The sequence below is a fragment of the Salmo salar genome, chromosome ssa14 (genome assembly GCF_905237065.1).
Source record: "Salmo salar chromosome ssa14, Ssal_v3.1, whole genome shotgun sequence".
NCBI lineage: Eukaryota > Metazoa > Chordata > Actinopteri > Salmoniformes > Salmonidae > Salmo > Salmo salar.
Genome location: NC_059455.1, coordinates 100268607 through 100293046, shown reverse-complemented (window position 1 = coordinate 100293046; position 24440 = coordinate 100268607). Strand labels below are relative to the sequence as shown.

General features: G+C 42.1%; 1 protein-coding gene across 3 annotated transcripts in view; it reads left to right on the top strand.

Annotated features, from left to right (window-relative positions):
• fam91a1 (family with sequence similarity 91 member A1) overlaps nt 1-19966 on the top strand; it is a 112769-nt gene extending 92803 nt beyond the window's left edge. For all 3 annotated transcript variants that reach the window (XM_045695090.1, XM_045695088.1, XM_045695089.1), the window contains 7 exons: nt 615-728; nt 816-888; nt 1153-1299; nt 10289-10387; nt 11947-12070; nt 12224-12293; nt 16332-19966. In XM_045695090.1, the coding sequence (XP_045551046.1) occupies nt 615-728; nt 816-888; nt 1153-1299; nt 10289-10387; nt 11947-12070; nt 12224-12293; nt 16332-16520 (816 nt within the window). In that variant the 3' untranslated portion in view covers nt 16521-19966. The remainder of the gene's footprint in view (nt 1-614; nt 729-815; nt 889-1152; nt 1300-10288; nt 10388-11946; nt 12071-12223; nt 12294-16331) is intronic.
• Nucleotides 19967-24440: the final 4474 nt, after the last annotated feature.

Below are 24440 nucleotides of genomic sequence, written 5' to 3'. Positions count from 1 at the left end.
GGACGTCTTCCAGGTCAGTTTTAATTGTCCGATATTCTGTGGACTGGTTTCCCAAACACAGAATAATCTTATTCTTGGTCTAAAAATCAAACTGAGTGATGATCTTCCGTTGAACATCCGTTCTAGTTCAGGACTAGTCTTTATCTGTGTCTGTTCAGGACTAGCCTTTATCTGTGTCTGTTCAGGACTAGCCTTTATCTGTGTCTGTTCAGGACTAGCCTTTATCTGTGTCTGTTCAGGACTAGCCTTTATCTGTGTCTGTTCAGGACTAGCCTTTATCTGTGTCTGTTCAGGACTAGCCTTTATCTGTGTCTGTTCAGGACTAGCCTTTATCTGTGTCTGTTCAGGACTAGCCTTTATCTGTGTCTGTTCAGGACTAGCCTTTATCTGTGTCTGTTCAGGACTAGCCTTTATCTGTGTCTGTTCAGGACTAGCCTTTATCTGTGTCTGTTCAGGACTAGCCTTTATCTGTGTCTGTTCAGGACTAGCCTTTATCTGTGTCTGGGAAGCGCCGGTCCTTGCTGTCTGGCCTTAGAGCTACTTCCTGTCATCAGAAAGACAAACTCATTTTTTCTGGTTGTGAGGATTCCTGGTGATTATTGTATGTGTTCCAGGTTTTTGACAGGTTGCTGATCACTTCCTGGGGTCACGACCCCGGTGTGGTGCCCACGTCCAACGTGCTGACCATGCTCAATGACGCCCTCACACACTCCGCTGTACTCATACAGGTAAGACACACACACACACACACACACACACACACACACACACACACACACAATCACAATCTAACGTAAGTCTGTCTTGGTCCACAGGGCCATGGGCTGCAGGGTCATGGAGAGACCGTTCACGTCCCCTTCCCGTTTGACCAGGAAGATCTCAAAGGAGGTAGCTGGTTCTTTAGCTGCTGTATTTGATGCGCTGCTATCTATCTGAGCCTGCAGAACTGACGATAGTTTCAGATAATCAAGTCAGAGACCTGTTGCTTTCTCAAGCCCTATTCTTCTTTCTCTGTGAACAATTCAATTTGGTTGACTACAAGAAGTGACACATGTTAGAATTGACACGTTAGAGGTATCACATGTAAGAGTTGATATACAAATCTTTCTGTGTTATCCTAGTTTAACCCTTTCTGCCCCGTCCTCCTCCCAGAGTTCTCCTCCTCCAACATGTGTGTCCACAAGGCCCTGCTGCTGCTGAGGGAGAAGGTGGATCTGGAGCACCAGTGTGGCTACATCACCATGCTCAACCCCAACAACAGGCACCGCAGGAGGCCCAGCGAGAGCTCCGACGGCAGGGGTGAGTGGAGGGTTGGGATTAGGGTTGTGACGGTCATAGAATTTTGGATGACGGTAATTGGCCAACCAAATGACTGCAGTCTCCGTCATAACCATTGGAATTGTCCTGTCTTCAGTCAATATATATACAATACCGGTCAAAAGTTTGGACACACCTACTCATTCAAGGGTTTTTCTTTATTTTTTAAAACTATTTTCTACATTGTAGAATAATAGTCAAGACATAAACTATAAAATAACACATATGGAATCATATAGTAACCAAAAAAGTGTTAACCTGTTAGGGCTAGGGGGCAGTATTGACACGGCCGGATAAAAAACGTACCCGATTTAATCTGGTTACTACTCCTGCCCAGTAACTAGAATATGCATATAATTATTGGCTTTGGATAGAAAACACCCTAAAGTTTCTAAAACTGTTTGAATGGTGTCTGTGAGTATAACAGAACTCATATGGCAGGCAAAAACCTGAGAAGATTCTGAACAGGAAGTGGCCTGTCTGACCATTCCTTGAGCTTCTTGACTCTGTTTATTGAAGACTGAGGATCTTTGCTGTAACGTGACACTTCCTATGGCTCCCATAGGCTCTCAGAGCCCGGGAAAAAGCTGAATGATATCGAGGCAGCCCCAGGCTGAAACACATTATCGCGTTTGGATAGTGGCTGGTCAGAGTACTCTGAGACTCGAGGGCACGAGATGTTGCACGAGGGCACGAGATGCTTTTATTTTCTCTCTCTTTGTACGTATACACGCTTTCCCGGTCGGAATATTATCGCTTTTTTACGAGAAAAATGGCATAAAAATTTATTTTTAACAGCGGTTGACATGCATCGAAGTACGGTAATGGAATATTTATACATTTTTTGTCACGAAATGCGCCATGCTCGTCACCCTTATTTACACTTTCGGATAGTGTCTTGAACGCACGAACAAAACGCCGCTATTTGGATATAAGAATGGATTATTTGGGACCAAACCAACATTTGTTATTGAAGTAGAAGTCCTGGGAGTGCATTCTGACGAAGAAAAGCAAAGGTAATAACATTTTTCTTATAGTAAATCTGACTTTGGTGAGTGCTAAACTTGCTGGGTGTCTAAATAGCTAGCCCTGTGATGCCGGGCTATCTACTTAGAATATTGCAAAATGTGCTTTCACCGAAAAGCTATTTTAAAATCGGACATATCGAGTGCATAGAGGAGTTCTGTATCTATAATTCTTAAAATAATTGTTATGTTTTTTGTGAACGTTTATCGTGAGTAATTTAGTAAATTCACCGGCAATGTTCGGTCGGAATGCTAGTCACATGCTAGTCACATGCTAATGTAAAAAGCTGGTTTTTGATATAAATATGAACTTGATTGAACAACACATGCATGTATTGTATAACATAATGTCCTAGGGTTGTCATCTGATGAAGATCATCAAAGGTTAGTGCTGCATTTAGCTGTGGTTTGGGTTGATGTGACATTTTATGCTAGCTTGAAAAATGGGTGTCTGATTATTTCTGGCTGGGTACTCTGCTGACATAATCTAATGTTTTGCTTTCGTTGTAAAGCCTTTTTGAAATCGGACAGTGTGGTTAGATTAACGAGAGTCTTGTCTTTAAAATGGTGTAAAATAGTCATATGTTTGAAAAATTGAAGTTTTTGCATTTTTGAGGTATTTGAATATCGCGCCACGGGATTACACTGGCTGTTGAGTAGGTGGGACGCAAGCGTCCCACCTAGCCCATAGAGGTTAACAAATCAAAATATATGATATATTTGAGATTAGCCACCCTTTGCCTTGATGACAGCTTTGCACACTCTTAGCATTCTCTCAACCAACTTCACGAAGTAGTCACCTGGAATGCGTTTAAATTAACAGGTGTGCCTTGTTAAAAGTACATTTCTGGAATTTCTTTCCATCTTAATGTGTTTGAGCCAATCAGTTGTGACGAGGTAAGGGTGGTATACAGAAGATAGCCATATTTGGTGAAAGACCAAGTCCATATTATGGCAAGAATAGCTCAAATAATCAAAGAGAAACAACAGTTCATCATTACTTTAAGACATGAAGGGCAGTCAATCCAGAAAATGTCATGAACTTTGAAAGTTTCTTCAAGTGCAGTCGCAAAAACCATCAAGCACTATGATGAAACTGGCTCTCGTGAGGACAGCCACAGGAAAGGAAGACCCAGAGTTACCTCTGCTGCAGAGGATCAGTTCATTACAGTTACCAGCCTCAGAAATTGAAGCCCAAATAAACGCTTCACAGAGTTCAAGTAGCAGACATCTCAACACCAACTGTTCAGAGGAGACTGCATGAATCAAATCAAATAACATTTTATTTGTCACATGCGCCAAATACAACAGTTGTAGACCTTACAGTGAAATGCTGAATACAACAGTTGTAGACCTTACAGTGAAATGCTTACTTACAAGCCCTTAACCAACAACGCTTTAAGAAGTTAAAAAAGTAAATAAAAAATTTAAATTAAAAGTAACAAATAATTAGGCCTTCATGGTCGAATTGCTGCAAAGAAACCACTACTAAAGGACACCAATAATAAGAAGAGACTTGCTTGGGACAAGAAACAAGAGCAATGGACATTACACCGGTGGAAATCTGTCCTTTGGTCTGATGAGCCCAAATGTGAGATTTTTGGTTCCAACCACCGTGTCTTTGTGAGATGCAGAATAGGTGAACGGATGATCTCTGCATGTGTGGTTCCCACAGTGAAGCATGGAGGAAGAGGTGTGATAGGTGTGGAGGTGTTTTGCTGGTGACACTGTCAGTGATTAATTTAGAATTCAAGGCACACTTAACCAGCATGGCTACCACAGCATTCTGCAGCGATACGCCATCCCATCTGGTTTGTGCTTAGTGGGTCTATCATTTGTTTTTCAACAGGACAATGACCCAACACACCTCCAGGCTGTGTAAGGGCTATTTGACCAAGAAGGAGAGTGATGGAGTGCTGCATCAGATGACCTGGCCCCCACAATCACCTGATTTGAGATGGTTTGGGATGAGTTGGACCGCAGAGTGAAGGAAAAGCAGCTAACAAGTGCTCAGCATATGTGGGAACTCCTTCAAGACCGTTGGAAATGCATTCCTCATGAAGCTGGTTGAGAGAATGCCAAGAGTGTGCAAAGCTGTCATCAAGGCAAAGGGTGGCTACTTTGAAGAATCTAAAGTCTCAAAGCCTTTACTGTCTAGAACAGAGGACCATAGATATAGAACCTATACTGTCTAGAACAGGGTACCATAGATATAGAACCTATACTGTCTAGAACAGAGGACCATAGATATTGAACCTATACTGTCTAGAACAGGGGACCATATACACTGCTCAAAAAAATAAAGGGAACACTAAAATAACACATCCTAGATCTGAATGAATGAAATAATCTTATTAAATACTTTTTTCTTTGCATAGTTGAATGTGCTGACAACAAAATCACACAAAAATAATCAATGGAAATCCAATTTATCAACCCATGGAGGTCTGGATTTGGAGTCACACTCAAAATTAAAGTGGAAAACCACACTACAGGCTGATCCAACTTTGATGTAATGTCCTTAAAACAAGTCAAAATGAGGCTCAGTAGTGTGTGTGGCCTCCACGTGCCTGTATGACCTCCCTACAACGCCTGGGCATGCTCCTGATGAGGTGGCGGATGGTCTCCTGAGGGATCTCCTCCCAGACCTGGACTAAAGCATCCGCCAACTCCTGGACAGTCAGGCTACCTCTGGCGAGCACATGGAGGGCTGTGCGGCCCCCCAAAGAAATGCCACCCCACACCATGACTGACCCACCGCCAAACCGGTCATGCTGGAGGATGTTGCAGGCAGCAGAACGTTCTCCACGGCGTCTCCAGACTCTGTCACGTCTGTCACATGCTCAGTGTGAACCTGCTTTCATCTGTGAAGAGCACAGGGCGCCAGTGGTGAATTTGCCAATCTTGGTGTTCTCAGGCAAATGCCAAACGTCCTGCACGGTGTTGGGCTGTAAGCACAACCCCCACCTGTGGACGTCGGGCCCTCATACCACCCTCATGGAGTCTGTTTCTGACCGTTTGAGCAGACACATGCACATTTGTGGCCTGCTGGAGGTCATTTTGCAGGGCTCTGGCAGTGCTCCTCCTGCTCCTCCTTGCACAAAGGCGGAGGTAGCGGTCCTGCTGCTGGGTTGTTGCCCTCCTACGGCCTCCTCCACGTCTCCTGATGTACTGGCCTGTCTCCTGGTAGCGCCTCCATGCTCTGGACACTACGCTGACAGACACAGCAAACCTTCTTGCCACAGCTCGCATTGATGTGCCATCCTGGATGAGCTGCACTACCTGAGCCACTTGTGTGGGTTGTAGACTCCGTCTCATGCTACCACTAGAGTGAAAGCACCGCCAGCATTCAAAAGTGACCAAAACATCAGCCAGGAAGCATAGGAACGGAGAAGTGGTCTGTGGTCACCACCTGCAGAACCACTCATTTATTGAGGGTGTCTTGCTAATTGCCTATAATTTCCATCTGTTGTCTCTTCCATTTGCACAACAGCATGTGAAATTTATTGTCAATCAGTGTTGCTTCCTAAGTGGACAGTTTGATTTCACAGAAGTGTGATTGACTTGGAGTTACATTGTGTTGTTTAAGTGTTCCCTTTATTTTTTTGAGCAGTGTATATAGAACCTATACTGTCTAGAACAGGGTACCATAGATATAGAACCTATACTCCATGTTCAGTTTATTAGGTACCGGGTCGGTCCCGTCTTTGCGCACAGAACATCCTGAATTATTCGGGGAATGGAACTGTTACTCAATATTGGTATCAAGGGATGTTTATCCACCCCTAAATTGTCCAGTGTTGGTGATCGCGTGCCCACTGGAGCCGCTTCTTCTTGTTTTTAGCTGATAGGAGTTGTACCCGGTGTTGTCGTCTGCTGCAATAGCCCGTCCTTGACAAGGACTGTACTGCGCCGTTACATGCCTGTTTGTGGCCCGCCTGTTAGCATGCACAAACCTTGCCATTCTTCTTCGACCTCTCTCATCAACAAGCTGTTTTTGCCCACATGACTGCCGCTGACTGGGTGTTTTTTGTTTGTCTCTGTGAACCCAAGACACTATCGTGTGTGAAAAGCCCCGGAGGGCGGCCATTTCTGAGATACTGGAACCGGCGCGCCTGGCACCAACAATCATACCTACTGTAACCGATGTGAAATGGCTAGTTAGTTAGCGGTGGTGCGCGCTAATAGCGTTTCAATCAGTGACGTCACTCGCTCTGAGGCTTGAAGTAGGGTTTCCCCTTGCGTTGCAAGGGCCGTGGCACCAACAATCATACCTACCACGCTCAAAGTTGCTTCGGTCACTAGTTTTGCCCATTCTGACGTTCTATCGAACAGTAACTGAATGCCTCAATGCCGCTCTGCCTGCTTTATATAGCAATCCAAGGCCATGTGACTCACTGTCTGTAGGAGCAAACCATTTTTGTGAACAGGGTGGTGTACCTAATAAACTGTCCACTGAGTATATAATGAGTGAAGATAGTGCCGACAGACATGGCAGGCACCAAAGCAATATATAGTTTTTTGTGTTATTTCCTACATTATTAGCCCAGAACGTTTTTTGTGTTATTACATACGGCCGGGAAGAACTTTTGGATATCAGAGCGGCGGTAAACCACTAGCATTACGACCAGAAATATGACTTTCCCAAACTGGGTCCTTTGTTCGTACCCCCCAGGGCAATTGAACTTATCCCAGAGGCTGCTCCAATATGAGGTATTCAGAGTGGACTTCTAGGCGTGCACACCATCCACCGCTACCGAGTATATTACTCACTAATGTTCAGTCCTTGGACAGTAAAGTAGACGAGCTCAGGGCGAGGATCTCCTTCCAGAGAGACATCATGGATTGTAGCATACTCAGTTTCACGGAATCATGGCTCTCTCCGGATATACTGTCCCCGTCCAATCAGCCAGCTGAGTTCAGTACACCACGCAGACAGGAAAAAAAGACCTCTCCGGGAAGAAGAAAGCTGATGATGTTGGTAACGTACAGAAACTCAAGTCCTTTTGTTCACCCGACCTAGAATACATTACAATCAAATGCCGATCGTATTACCTCCCAAGAGAATTATCTTCGGTTATAGTCACAGCCGTGTAAATTCCCCCTCAAACCGATACCACGACGGCACTTAAGGAACTACCCTGGACTTTGTGCAAACTATAAGCATAAGCCACCACCGCATTTAACCATGGCAAGGTGACTGGGAATATAGTTGAATACAAACAGTGCAGTTATGCCCTCCGTAAGGCAATCAAACAAGCAAAACGTCAGTATAGAGACAAAGTGTAGTTGCAATTAACAGCTCAGACACGAGATGTACAGTTGAAGTCGGAAGTTTACATACACCTTAGCCAAATACATTTAAACTCAGTTCTTCACAATTCCGGACATTTAATCCTAGTAAGAATTCCCTGTCTTAGGTCAGTTAGGATCACCACTTTATTTTAAGACTGTGAAATGTCAGAATAATAGTAGAGAGAATGATTTATTTCAGCTTTTATTTCTTTCATCACATTCCCAGTGGGTCAGATGTCTACATACACTCAATTACTATTTGGTAGCACTGCCTTTAAATTGTTTAACTTGGGTCAAACATTTCGGGTAGACGTCCACAAGCTTCCCACAATAAGTTGGGTGAATTTTGGCCCATTCCTCCTGACAGAGCTGGTGTAACTGAGTCAGGTTTGTAGGCCTCCTTGCTCGCACACGCTTTTTCAGTTCTGCCCACAAATGTTCTATAGGATTGAGGTCAGGGTTTGTGATGGCCACTCCAATACCTTGACTTTATTGTCTTTAAGCCATTTTGTCACAACTTTGGAACTATGCTTGGGGTCAATGTCCATTTGGAAGACCAAGCTTTAACTTCCTGACTGATGTCTTGAGATGTTGCTTCAATATATCCACACAATTTTCCTACCTCATGATGCCATCTATTTTGTGAAGTGCACCAGTCCCTCCCTGCAACACCCCCACAACATGATGCTGCCACCCCCGTACTCCATGGTTGGGATGGTGTTCTTCGGCTTGCAAGCCTCCCCCTTTTTCCTCCAAACATAACGATGGTCATTATGGCCAAGCAGTTCTATTTTTGTTTCATCAGACCAGAGGACATTTCTCCAAAAAGTACGATCTTTGTCCCCATGTGCAGTTGCAAACCGTAGTCTGACTTTTCTATGGCGGTTTTGGAGCAGTGGCTTCTTCCTTGCTGAGTGGCCTTTTAGATTATGTCGATATAGGACTCGTTTTACTGTGGATATAGATACTTTTGTACCTGTTTCCTCCAGCATCTTCACAAGGTTCTTTGCTGTTGTTCTGGGATTGATTTGCACTTTTCGCAACAAAGTACGTTCATCTCTAGAAGCGTCTCCTTCCTGAGCGGTATGACGGCTGCGTGGTCTCATGGTGTTTATACTTGCGTACTATTGTTTGTACAGATAATCGGGGTACCTTCAGGCGTTTGGAAATTGCTCCCAAGGATGAACCAGACTTGCGGAGGTCTACAATTGTTTTTCTGAGGTCTTGGCTGATTTCTTTTGATTTTCCCATGATGTCAAGCAAAGAGGCACTGAGTTTGAAGGTAGGCCTTGAAATACATCCACAGGTACACCTCCAATTGACTCAAATTATGTCAATTAGCCTATCAGAAGCTTCTAAAGCCATTACATCATTTTCTGGAATTTTCCAAGCTGTTTAAAGGCACAGTCAACTTAGTGTATGTAAACTTCTGACCCACTGGAATTGTGATACAGTGAATTATAAGTGAAATAATCTGTCTGTAAACAATTGTTGGAAAAGTGACTCGTGTCATGCACAAAGTAGATGTCCTAACCGACTTGCCAAAACTATAGTTTGCTAACAAGAAAATTGTGGAGTGGTTGAAAAACGAGTTTTAATGACTCCAACCTAAGTGTATGTAAACTTCCGACTTCAACTGAATGTGGCAGGGTCTACAGACAATCACTGATTACAGGGAAAACCAGCCACGTCGCAGACAAGGATGTCTTATTCCCAGACAAGCTAAACACTTTCTTCGTCCTCTTTAAGGATAACACAGTGCCATCAACGGTGCCATCGATGCGGCCCGCTCCCAAGGACTGTGGGCTCCTGTTCTCCGCGGTCGACTTGAGTAAAACATTTAAGCCTGTTAACCCTCGTAAAGGCTACCGGCCCAGACAGCATCCCTAGCTGCGTCCTCAGAGCATGCGCAGACCAGCTGGCTGGAGTGTTTATGGACATATTCAATCTCTCCCTATCCCAGTCTGTTGTCCCCATATGCTTCAAGATGGCCACCATTGTTCCTCTACCCAAGAAAGCAAAAGTAACTGAACTAAATGACTATCGTCCAGCAGCACTCACTTCAGTCACCATGAAGTGCTTTGAGAGACTATTTGAGGATCATATCACCTCCACGTTACCTGACACCCTAGACCCAATTTCAATTTGCATACTGCCTCAATAGGTCCATAGATGATGCAATCGCCATGACACTGCCCTGTCCCATCTGGACAAGAGGAATACCTATGTAAGAATGCTGTTCATTGCCAACAGCTCAGCCTTCAACACCATAGTACCCTCCAAACTCATCATTTGTGTCTGAACCCCGCCCTATGCAACTGGGTCCTAGACTTCATGGAGAAGGTAAAAAGCTTAAAGTTCCTCGACGTCACTGACAATCTGAAATGGTCCACCCACGCAGAGACAGCGTGGTGAAGATGGCGCAACAGCACCTCTTCAACCTCAGGAGGCTGAAAAAATTACTCTTGGCCCCAAAGACCCTCACAAACTTTTACAGATGCACCATTGAGAGCATCCCTTCGGGCTGTATCACCGCCTGGTACGGCAACTGCACCGCCCTCAACCGCAGTGCTGTCCAGAGTGCCAACTGGGTTTTTAATCCTTATTTAACTAGGCAACTGGGTGGTGGGTAACTTGTCCTGTCTGTACAGGAGACAGTCATCTGGGTGGTGGATTGGAGGCCAACAGCAGCACGGAGTCCTTTGAGCTGGTCACAGAGGACAACAATGGAGGAAAGCAAGCAGCAGAAGGTATAGTACAGTCTACTCAAACTTGCGGGCAATCTGAAATAGCACCCTATTCCCTATGTAGTGCACTACATTTGGAGAAGGAAAGCAAGCAGCAGAAGGGGACAGTACAGTGGGGCTACTCAAACTGGCTATGTTCCAATGTTCATACTACTAGTATACCACTTAGAATACAATAGTGACTATTCATCTCTTTGGAAGAGGCTTTTAAATCGGACAAGCAATACCAAACTCTTATCTTAACAACCTGGGAACTGGAGTTTTAGCCAACATTGACTTGATATACACAACATTAGGAACACCTTCCTAATAATGAGTTTCACCCCCCCCCTTTCCCCTTATCTGTTCCTCAGTTTCTAACAGGTATACACTGAGTGTACACAACATTAGGAACACCTAATAATGAGTTGCACCCTCTTTTTCCATCAGAACAGCCTCAATTCATCTGGGAATGGACTCAATAAGGTTTTGAAAGAGTTGCACAGGAACGCTGGGGTATCGGAAGCAGGGAGGCTGGGGTATCGGAAGCAGGGAGGCTGGGGTATCGGAAGCAGGGAGGCTGGGGTATCGGAAGCAGGGACGCTGGGGTATCGGAAGCAGGGACGCTGGGGTATCGGAAGCAGGGACGCTGGGGTATCGGAAGCAGGGACGCTGGGGTATCGGAAGCAGGGAGGCTGGGGTATCGGAAGCAGGGACGCTGGGGTATCGGAAGCAGGGACGCTGGGGTATCGGAAGCTGGGACGCTGGGGTATCGGAAGCTGGGACGCTGGGGTATCGGAAGCAGGGAGGCTGGGGTATCGGAAGCAGGGAGGCTGGGGTATCGGAAGCAGGGAGGCTGGGGTATCGGAAGCAGGGAGGCTGGGGTATCGGAAGCAGGGAGGCTGGGGTATCGGAAGCAGGGAGGCTGGGGTATCGGAAGCAGGGAGGCTGGGGTATCGGAAGCAGGGAGGCTGGCCCATGTTGACTCCAATGCTTCCCACAGTTGTGTCAAGTTGACTGGATGTCCTTTGGGTGGTGGACCATTCTTGATACACACGGGAAACTGTTGAACGTGAAAAACCTCAGCATCGTTGCAGTTCTTGACACAAACCGGTGCGCCTGGCACCTACTACCATACCCCGTTCAAAGACACTTTAATATTTTGTCTTGCCAATTCACCGTCTGAATGGCACACATACACAATCCGTGTCTCAATTGTCTCAAGGCTTAAATATCCTTCTTTAACCTGTCTCCTCCCTTTCATCTACACTGATTTCAAGTGGATTTAACAAGTGACATCAATCAGGGATCATAGCTTTCACCTGGAATCACCTGGTCAGTCTATGTCTGGAAAGAGCAGGTGTTCCTGATGTTTTGTCCACTCAGTGTACAGTATATATTGTTAATGTGTATGTTGTGAGACCTCGTCTGTGTCACTGAGATTTCCATCCTTGGTTATATTCTATTCTATTCTTATACTCTCACGTTCCGTGACTTATCTCTCTTCTTGTCCCCGTTTGATGATGCTATGTTAAGTACCTCCTTGCAGTGTCCCTGTTTGATGTTATGTACCCACCCTGCAGTGCCGTTGACAGAAGATGAGTGGGTCCCTCTAGAGCTGTGCTTTGGGATGCCCCTCTTCAGCTCCGAGCTGAACCGCAAAATATGCAGAAAGATCGCCTCGCACGGCCTCTGTAGCAAAGACAGGTACTGGAAGAACAACATAAAGTGCCTGTTTTTTATGTCCTGGTTGGGAAATGGAAAAAGACTAGAGTTTATTTTTTGTTATTTTTTTTTTTTTCAATCTTAAAAAATGTCAACTTAAAATAAGGATGAAGGTGTCATTCTTTGTTGTTTCAGCCTTCAAGACTTACTTCATTCCAGCCGGAAACTATCATTAAATGTTCTGAGTTTTGTTCAGTCATTCCAGGTAAGAGCTGCTTTCTATTGTATTACACCTCTCTGCCACTTAAAGAGCGCTCAAATCAAACCAGCCAATCAGAACAGAACACTGAAAGTGGACCAGTCTCATAATGCCAATCAGAACAGAACACTGAAAGTGGCATTATGAGACTGGACCAATCTGAACACTGAAAGTGGTCCAGTCTCATAAACCTGTTTCCATGCTGCCACCCCTCAAGCGCCCAGCCAGATCCCCTATAAACCTATGGCATGACCATGAGAGAAGCGTCCTCTTTAGGAATCAGACACATAACTCAGCAGAACATAGAGTCAAATAAAATAGAGAAAGAAATGAGGTCATACTGAGGACATTAAGACTGCAACAATAAACCAGACAACAGCAACATGAATGATAATTACATCATCCTTATAACTTTCATCATCAAAACAAGTGATGCGCAGATATCCATATACAAATATACATATATCAATATACAAATATCCATATATCAATATACAAATATACATATATCAATATACATATATCAATATACAAATATCCATATCAATATACAAATATCCATATATCAATATACAAATATCCATATATCCATATACAAATATCCATATATCCATATACAAATATCAATATACATATATCAATATACATATATCCATATACATATATCAATATACAAATATACATATATCAATATACAAATATCCATATATCAATATACATATATCAATATACAAATATACATATATCAATATACATATATCCATATACAAATATCCATATACCAATATACATATATCCATATACAAATATACATATATCAATATACAAATATACATATATCAATATACATATATCAATATACATATATCAATATACAAATATACATATATCAGTATACAAATATCCATATACAAATATCCATATACAAATATACATATATCAATATACATATATCAATATACAAATATCCATATATCAATATACAAATATCCATATATCAATATACAAATATACATATATCAATATACATATATCAATATCCATATAACAATATACAAATATCCATATCAATATACATATATCCATATATCAATATACAAATATCCAGATATCCATATACAAATATCAATATATCCATATACAAATATCCATATATCCATATACAAATATCCATATACAAATATCAATATACAAATATACATATATCAATATACATATATCAATATACAAATATACATATATCAATATACATATATCAATATACAAATATACATATATCAATATACAAATATACATATATCAATATACATATATCAATATACAAATATCCATATATCAATATATCAATATACAAATATCTATATACAAATATACAAATATCTATATACATATATCCATATATCAATATACATATATCTATATAGAAATATCCATATACAAATATCCATATATCTATATACATAATATCCATATATCAATATACAAATATCTATATACAAATATACATATATCTATATACATATATCAATATACATATATCTATATAGAAATATCCATATACAAATATCCATATATCTATATATCCATATATCAATATACAAATATCAATATACAAATATACATATATCAATATACAAATATCCATATATACATATCAATATACATATAACAATATACATGTATCCATATACAAATATACAAATATCAATATACAAATATCCATATAGAAATATCCATAGATCCATATACAGGTATACATATACAAATATCCATATATCAATATACATATATCCATGTATCAATATACAAATATCCATGTATCAGTATCCATATCCATGTATCAGTATCCATATCCATATATCAGTATACATATATCAATATACATATATCCATATACATATATCTATATATCAATATACATATATCAATATACAAATATACATATCAATATACATATATCCATATATCATATACAAATATACATATATACGTATATCCATATATCAATATACAAATATCAATATCCATATACATATATCCATATACATATATCAATATAAAAAAATCCATATATAAATATCCATATACAAGTATACATATATCAATATACAAATATCCATGTATCAATATACAAATATCCATGTATCAATATACAAATATCCATGTATCAATATACAAATATCCATGTATCAATATACAAATATCCATGTATCAGTATACATATATCAATATACAAAAATCCATATACAAATACTCATATATCATATACAAATATACGTATATCCATATATCAATATACATGTATCAATATACAAATATCAATATCTATATATCCATATCAATATATCAATATACATATATCAATATACAAATATCCATATATCAATATACATATACAAGTATAAATATCCATATACAAGTATACATATACAAATATCCATGTATCAATATACAAATATCCATGTATCAATATACAAATATCCATGTATCAATATACAAATATCCATGTATCAATATAATCCATGTATCAATATACAAATATCCATGTATCAATATACAAATATCCATGTATCAGTATCCGTATACATATATCCGTATACATATATCAATATACATATATCAATATACATATATCCATATACAAATACCCAAATATATATATATATATATATATATCTCAATATACAAATATACATATATCAATGGCAATATACAAATATACATATATCAATATACATATATCCATATACATATATCATATACAAATATACATGTATACGTATATCCATATATCAATATACAAATATCAATATCCATATGCAAATATACATATCCGTATCCATATACATAATATACAAATATCAGTTTTTCCATATACAAATATCAATATACAAATATCCGTATATCCATATAACATTTCCATAAATCAATATACAAATGTCCATGTACAAATATCAATATATCTATATCCATATACAAATATACATATATCAATATACATATATCAATATACAAATATCCATATATCAATATACAAATATCCATATATCATATAAAAATATCCATATAAAGTATCAATATACAATTATCAATATTTAAATTTCCATGTATCAATTTACAAATATCCATTTATCAATATCTATATCCATATACAAATATCCATATATCAATATCCATATATCAATATACAAATATCCATATATCATATAAAAATATCCATATAAAGTATCAATATACAATTATCCATTTACAAATATCCGTATACATCAGGTTTTCCCATCAGGTATTCCTGGTAGTACTGCTACTACCAGCAGTACTACACCTGCTACTACCAGCAGTACTACACCTGCTACTACCAGCAGTACTACACCTGCTACTACCAGCAGTACTACACCTGCTACTACCAGCAGTACTACACCTGCTACTACCAGCAGTACTACACCTGCTAACAGAAAACTCTGCGACAGCAGTACTACACCTGCTACTACCAGCAGTACTACACCTGCACGTGTCGACGACACAAGTTGTTCTGCTTCCACGAGCACATCCAATGCTAGCATCAGTAGTTCTACATTTGTTGTTAGCCCAGCTAGCATGGACAATGATGGCAAAAACAACATACTAGTGAAATACTACATGAAAGAGCTGGCTCATTAGTACTAGTAACATACTACATGAAAGATCTGGCTCATTAGTACTAGTGAAATACTACATGAAAGATCTGGCTCATTAGTTCTAGTGAAATACTACATGAAAGATCTGGCTCATTAGTTCTAGTGAAATACTACATGAAAGATCTGGCTCATTAGTTCTAGTAACATACTACATGAAAGTACCTGAGTCGTGTTCATAAGGGCACACAACAGAAAACGTTTTTAAATGTTTTGCAATGTAAAATGTACATTAGCATTTCGTATTGGACAATTCCAGGTATTTCTTATTGGACAATTCCTGCCCAGTTATATTCCGTTTTCTTCCTTTTGGTGCCTAATGTACTGTGTTATACACAACTGACCTTTGACCCCTGACCTGTGTGTCCTATAGGATGGCAGTCAGGGTCAGCCCGACCCTGACAGTGGAGTATCCGGTCCTCTCAGCCAGCCCCCGGCCGAGTCTGGTGTTCCGCTGCCCGCTCTCAACCTCATCTTCAAGGATGGACAGCTGAGGGAGTGGAGTGGACGAGCACCTCCACCTCTCCACATCTCAGCCCTGCAGAAAGACCAGTCCTTATAGACCTCTCCACATTATAGACCCCTCCACATCTCAGCCCTGCAGAAAGACCAGTCCTTATAGACCCCTCCACATCTCAGCCCTGCAGAAAGACCAGTCCTTCTAGACCCCTCCACATCTCAGCCCTGCAGAAAGACCAGTCCTTATAGACCCCTCCACATCTCAGCCCTGCAGAAAGACCAGTCCTTATAGACCTCTCCACATTATAGACCCCTCCACATCTCAGCCCTGCAGAAAGACCAGTCCTTATAGACCCCTCCACATCTCAGCCCTGCAGACAGACCAGTCCTTATAGACCCCTCCACATCTCAGCCCTGCAGAAAGACCGGTCCTTATAGACCCCTCCACATCTCAGCCCTGCAGAAAGACCGGTCCTTATAGAACATGTCACTTTCTCTCAAACACTCATTCAACCACATAAATATAACTTCCTGTCTCTGTCCTGCAAAACACGAGCCCACAGTAGCCCCACACTCCCTAGGCCGTCCCCAAGAGGTGATGGTGTTACTTTAGCGGGGCCACGAGGAGACTGTCTGTATTGGTCATTTACATTGGTGATAGCTGGTGATGTCTAGACCTTTTAGGCCAGTGGTTCCCAAACTTTTTAGGTTACTGTACCACCAAGTGAATTTTGCTCTGCCTGGAGTACCCCTTGAAGTACCCCATCGTGTGGATTTTACCAGTAGTCCTATGGTCTCATGAGTCTTCTCCAGTACCCCCTGTGGGTAGGCCAAATACCCCCAGGGGTCCTAGTACCCCTGGTTGGGAACCAACTGCATTAGGGCATCCAGAAAAAATAGGAAACTATTAAAAGTATTGACAACGCTGTAATATTGAGTCCATAGAGTTGAATAGAAGTTCCCTTCCCTTTAAAGTCTATGTTCAATACTTTTGCTGAATAATAGAAAAATATTCATAAATGACTGTATTTTTTGCTGACCTAAGTAGGTATTTTTGATGGACTAAGTAGGTATTTTTGATGGACTAAGTAGGTATTTTTGATGGACTAAGCCTGGAATGGTTTGACTAGTAAATGTCTGTAGAGCAGGCATGGTTAACCCAGTGATTTTGTTAGTCACTCTCATTCAGATATATTAAAGACTGCAAACATTTCTCCCCACCCTAAAAACGTGTAGAATTGCAGGAAATTTGTTAGAGAATCTTGTGTGGGTACGCTGTCCCTCGAGCCTCTTCAGCCCTGCATGATGGGTACGCTGAGCCTCGAGCCTCGAGCCTCTTCAGCCCTGCATGATGGGTACGCTGTCCCTCGAGCCTCTTCAGCCCTGCATGATGGGTACGCTGAGCCTCGACCCTCGAGCCTCTTCAGCCCTGCATGATGGGTACGCTGAGCCTCGAGCCACTTCAGCCCCATGAAAGTTGGCCATCCCTGCTGTAGACTCTCCACACTAGACGAACCAACCCCTCCCTCCTCCTCCTATTGGCCTAAGTTTTAATAGCCCACTCACCCCATGCAAGGAAAATCTGAAAATACCTACTTCTTATTGAGGTGTCTTTTTAATGTCACAATGAGACTGGTGTAGTGCTCTTCTCTTCTATAGCCTATGGATCAATCAAACAGCACGCTGACTGAAAAACCTGTTCCATTTTCATTCTAGTTTAGTTTCAACCATAAAAGTATTGTTGTTGCTTGTGTCATGATTCCCCAAGGTGCAGTTCACTCTATCAGCCAGTAGTAGTTGGTGTTTTGTTCAGGAACTGGACGCCGGTTGGTTGGTTGGTTGGTTGGGGGGGGGTTGGTTTGAGATCGACCTCGGATCAGAGGAGAGCTACCAGCCCCCCCTGCTTTATGCAAAACATTTCTCTCTCTGTTTGACTGAGGGAACACCAAAGACTACATTTCTCTCTCTGTTTGACTGAGGGAACACCAAAGACTACATTTTTTGTTTGTGGTTAAATTTTTCTTTGGGGTTTTTACTTATCTTTTTTTTTGTGTCTTTTATTTGTATTTTTCTACCTTATTATTATGACATCATCCTCTATCATGCCCTGTAGACTTCTATATCGTTATCTCTGGCCCCAGTCCAGTCCTGTACGGACAGCACACTCCACTCCCTTGGCCAGTTTGTTAAGATCTCTGTTTACAGCGACGGCTAGTGTTACTTAGTGACGGCGTCAATGCTGGTTCAGACCTACCTGGGTTAAACTAGTATCCGTTTTCTTTATGCCTGGCTGGAGTAACCCAGATGGTTTGGAGTTTTTTGAGACTGTTGTAATTGGTTCCACTGTGCCAGGCAAGCTCAATAAAGCACAGATGTTTGAACCCGGGTCTGCTTGGGTTATCCAGAGAGCAACCAAAGCCTGGACCAAGTCCCTCACAGAGAAGAACCATATTAGAATCTAATGTGTTCTATCTATGACGCTGTCTATTCATAATGCTCCTCGGACGGCAGCAGCAGTAGTACACTCAGTAGTACACTCAGTAGTACACTCAGTAGTACACTCAGTCGTACACTCAGTCGTACACTCAGTCGTACACTCAGTAGTACACTCAGTAGTACACTCTTAATAGTAGTTCTATCTATCTCTCTTTTTTTATGTGGATGGATATGTTCAGTTCCCCCCATTTTGACCCCGTAGTGGTTGTTTATTGATGATGATGATGATGTAGATAAAAGATAAACGAGGTCCTGGTGAAGCATGATGAGTGTGTAGAGACCATTGTCTGTGTATAACACCATCACCTCATCAACCTACCCAATACCTCCTGCCATTATTGTCCCCTACCCTCCATAACTAGTCTCCTATCGATGGACTGGCCCCTACCCTCCATAACTAGTCTCCTATCGATGGACTGGCCCCTACCCTCCATAACTAGTCTCCTATCGATGGACTGGCCCCAACCCTCCATAACTAGTCTCCTATCGATGGACTGACCCCAACCCTCCATAACTAGTCTCCTATCGATGGACTGACCCCTACCTTCCATAACTAGTCTCCTATCGATGGACTGGCCCCTACCCTCCATAACTAGTCTCCTATCGATGGACTGGCCCCTACCCTCCATAACTAGTCTCCTATCGATGGACTGGCCCCTACCCTCCATAACTAGTCTCCTATCGATGGACTGGCCCCTACCCTCCATAACTAGTCTCCTATCGATGGACTGGCCCCTACCCTCCATAACTAGTCTCCTATCGATGGACTGGCCCCTACCCTCCATAACTAGTCTCCTATCGATGGACTGGCCCCTACCCTCCATAACTAGTCTCCTATCGATGGACTGGCCCCTACCTTCCATAACTAGTCTCCTATCGATGGACTGGCCCCTACCCTCCATAACTAGTCTCCTATCGATGGACTGGCCCCTACCCTCCATAACTAGTCTCCTATCGATCTATCAGACCCATACCCTCCATAACTAGTCTCCTATCGATGGACTGGCCCCTACCCTCCATAACTAGTCTCCTATCGATGGACTGGCCCCTACCCTCCATAACTAGTCTCCTATCGATCTATCAGACCCCTACCCTCCATAACTAGTCTCCTATCGATCTATCAGACCCCTACCCTCCATAACTAGTCTCCTATCGATGGACTGACCCCTACCCTCCATAACTAGTCTCCTATCGATGGACTGACCCCTACCCTCCATAACTAGTCTCCTATCGATGGACTGACCCCTACCCTCCATAACTAGTCTCCTATCGATCTATCAGACCCCTACCCTCCATAACTAGTCTCCTATCGATCAATCAGACCCCTACCCTCCATAACTAGTCTCCTATCGATCAATCAGACCCCTACCCTCCATAACTAGTCTCCTATCGATGGACTGACCCCTACCCTCCATAACTAGTCTCCTATCGATCTATCAGACCCCTACCCTCCATAACTAGTCTCCTATCGATGGACTGACCCCTACCCTCCATAACTAGTCTCCTATCGATCTATCAGACCCCTACCCTCCATAACTAGTCTCCTATCGATGGACTGACCCTTACCCTCCATAACTAGTCTCCTATCGATCTATCAGACCCCTACCCTCCATAACTAGTCTCCTATCGATGGACTGACCCCTACCCTCCATAACTAGTCTCCTATCGATCTATCAGACCCCTACCCTCCATAACTAGTCTCCTATCGATCAATCAGACCCCTACCCTCCATAACTAGTCTCCTATCGATGGACTGACTCCTACCCTCCATAACTAGTCTCCTATCGATCAATCAGACCCCTACCCTCCATAACTAGTCTCCTATCGATGGACTGACTCCTACCCTCCATAACTAGTCTCCTATCGATCTATCAGACCCCTACCCTCCATAACTAGTCTCCTATCGATGGACTGACTCCTACCCTCCATAACTAGTCTCCTATCGATCTATCAGACCCCTACCCTCCATAACTAGTCTCCTATCGATCTACAGACTCCTACCCTCCATAACTAGTCTCCTATCGATGGACTGACCCCTACCCTCCATAACTAGTCTCCTATCGATGGACTGACTCCTACCCTCCATAACTAGTCTCCTATCGATCTATCAGACCCCTACCCTCCATAACTAGTCTCCTATCGATCAATCAGACCCCTACCCTCCATAACTAGTCTCCTATCGATGGACTGACTCCTACCCTCCATAACTAGTCTCCTATCGATCAATCAGACCCCTACCCTCCATAACTAGTCTCCTATCGATGGACTGACTCCTACCCTCCATAACTAGTCTCCTATCGATCTATCAGACCCCTACCCTCCATAACTAGTCTCCTATCGATGGACTGACTCCTACCCTCCATAACTAGTCTCCTATCGATCTATCAGACCCCTACCCTCCATAACTAGTCTCCTATCGATCTATCAGACCCCTACCCTCCATAACTAGTCTCCTATCGATGGACTGACTCCTACCCTCCATAACTAGTCTCCTATCGATGGACTGACTCCTACCCTCCATAACTAGTCTCCTATCGATCTATCAGACTCCTACCCTCCATAACTAGTCTCCTATCGATCTATCAGACCCCTATCTGTCTGGTAGACCTTTATCAATACATCAACCCCCTCCCTCCATGCCTCACTCCCAACCTCCTCCACAGTGTTAGTTACCAATAGTTTTATATAATGTCAACTTTGTGTTTTAGGAGTCTTTGTAGCTTGTTTAATGGGACTGTGAATAATGATAATATTGACGCTGTTTTTTTTTTTTATCAAGTGTGTACAAAACGTGACATTCCTCCACATTTTCTTCACTGTCCTGAGATATGTGTTCTTATTATTACAAAATGAAATGTAAAAAGTATAAATAAATATGTAATAATAAAATAAATGTAACACCCTACCCTGCCAAACAAATGTGTTTCTGGTGTCTGGATCTCTGGAAATATACTGCTCAAAATAATAGTATTTCTAGTTCACTAAAGTTATATCTGTAATTTCCAGGTTATCGCTGTAATTTGGTTTCTGGTGTGTGGATCTCTGTATTGTTATTCTGCTTGGTGGTGACTGGATCACATTAGTTGGAGATGTGTTAGATGCTGTTTTCTGGGGTGTTCTGTCGTGTATTGTAACCAGTGCTGTCTGGTGAATGCATTAGGTACTTCCCTAGGCTTTGCTTGCCTCCATCAGGCCATCTGATTGGCCAGCAGCTCCCCCAGCCACAGTAATTACCAGGAAGCACAATGTGCCATGTCACCAGGGGGCGTAGAGGAAAGGAAGTGGGTCACCTGAGGACGACAGACACGAATGCTGTGGATAAGTGTCAAATGGCACCCTGTTCCAGGGCTCTGGTCAATAGTAGTGCACTATGTAGGGGATAGGGTGCCATAGGGCTGTGGTATAAAGGAGTGCACTGTGTAGGGAATAGGGTTTCATTCGCGACGTAGTCACTGTCCCAATTCTCTGCGAAGTGTACACTTGTGCATTCCTCCCCAAGCATTTGAGTGAAGGGAAGTGCACAAGTGTACACTTGGGTCAGAAGGGTAGATAATTGGGACGCAGACAGACAGGGTTGAGGGCAGGCTGCAGAGGGAGGAAGCCTAACGAAGAGGTGCTGCTGCAGGAATGTCATGATGAATTTAATACTGCCTTGGTTACTGTACTGTCTACTGCCTTGGTTACTGTACTGTCTACTGCCTTGGTTACTGTACTGCCTTGGTTACTGTACTGTCTACTGCCTTGGCTACTGTACTGTCTACTGCCTTGGCTACTGTACTGTCTACTGCCTTGGTTACTGTACTGCCTTGGTTACTGTACTGTCTACTGCCTTGGTTACTGTACTGTCTACTGCCTTGGTTACTGTACTGCCTTGGTTACTGTACTGCCTTGGTTACTGTACTGTCTACTGCCTTGGTTACTGTACTGCCTTGGTTACTGTACTGCCTTGGTTACTGTACTGTCTACTGCCTTGGTTACTGTACTGCCTTGGTTATTGTACTGTCTACTGCCTTGGTTACTGTACTGTCTACTGCCTTGGTTACTGTACTGTCTACTGCCTTGGTTACTGTACTGCCTTGGTTACTGTACTGTCTACTGCCTTGGCTACTGTACTGCCTTGGTTACTGTACTGTCTACTGCCTTGGCTACTGTACTGCCTACTGCCTTGGCTACTGTACTGCCTTGGTTACTGTACTGCCTTGGTTACTGTACTGCCTTGGTTACTGTACTGCCTTGGTTACTGTACTGCCTACTGCCTTGGCTACTGTACTGCCTTGGTTACTGTACTGCGTACTGCCTTGGTTACTGTACTGCCTTGGTTACTGTACTGCCTACTGCCTTGGTTACTGTACTGCCTGGATGGATGAGTTGATACTGGACCTTTATCAACGTGCTTTACAAATGTAACTTGTTGCAATGCATTGTTGTTGTTCTTGGTTCATGTCCTGAAAATGTATCATTTTGAGTTTGTTGTCTGGTTATATTGGCAGTAGATTATCCTTCATGTTGTCTGGTTATATTGGCAGTAGATTATCCTTCATGTTGTCTGGTTATATTGGCAGTAGATTATCCTTCATGTTGTCTGGTTATATTGGCAGTAGATTATCCTTCATGTTGTCTGGTTATATTGGCAGTAGATTATCCTTCATGTTGTCTGGTTATATTGGCAGTAGATTATCCTTCATGTTGTCTGGTTATATTGGCAGTAGATTATCCTTCATGTTGTCTGGTTATATTGGCAGTAGATTATCCTTCATGTTGTCTGGTTATATTGGCAGTAGATTATCCTTCATGTTGTCTGGTTATATTGGCAGTAGATTATCCTTCATGTTGTCTGGTTATATTGGCAGTAGATTATCCTTCATGTTGTCTGGTTATATTGGCAGTAGATTATCCTTCATGTTGTCTGGTTATATTGGCAGTAGATTATCCTTCATGTTGTCTGGTTATATTGGCTGTAGATTATCCTTCATGTTGTCTGGTTATATTGGCAGTAGATTATCCTTCATGTTGTCTGGTTATATTGTCAGTAGATTATCCTTCATGTTGTCTGGTTATATTGGCAGTAGATTATCCTTCATGTTGTCTGGTTATATTGGCAGTAGATTATCCTTCATGTTGTCTGGTTATATTGGCAGTAGATTATCCTTCATGTTGTCTGGTTATATTGGCAGTAGATTATCCTTCATGTTGTCTGGTTATATTGGCGGTAGATTATCCTTCATGTTGTCTGGTTATATTGGCAGTAGATTATCCTTCATGTTGTCTGGTTATATTGGCAGTAGATTATCCTTCATGTTGTCTGGTTATATTGGCAGTAGATTATCCTTCATGTTGTCTGGTTATATTGGCAGTAGATTATCCTTCATGTTGTCTGGTTATATTGGCAGTAGATTATCCTTCATGTTGTCTTCAACTTTAGGTGTGAATGATGCAAACCTTAGAATGTCTTAGAAATCCAAAACATGCTGCATATGGTCTGTATAATGCTACTATAGACTAGTGATGTGGTCTGTATAATGCTACT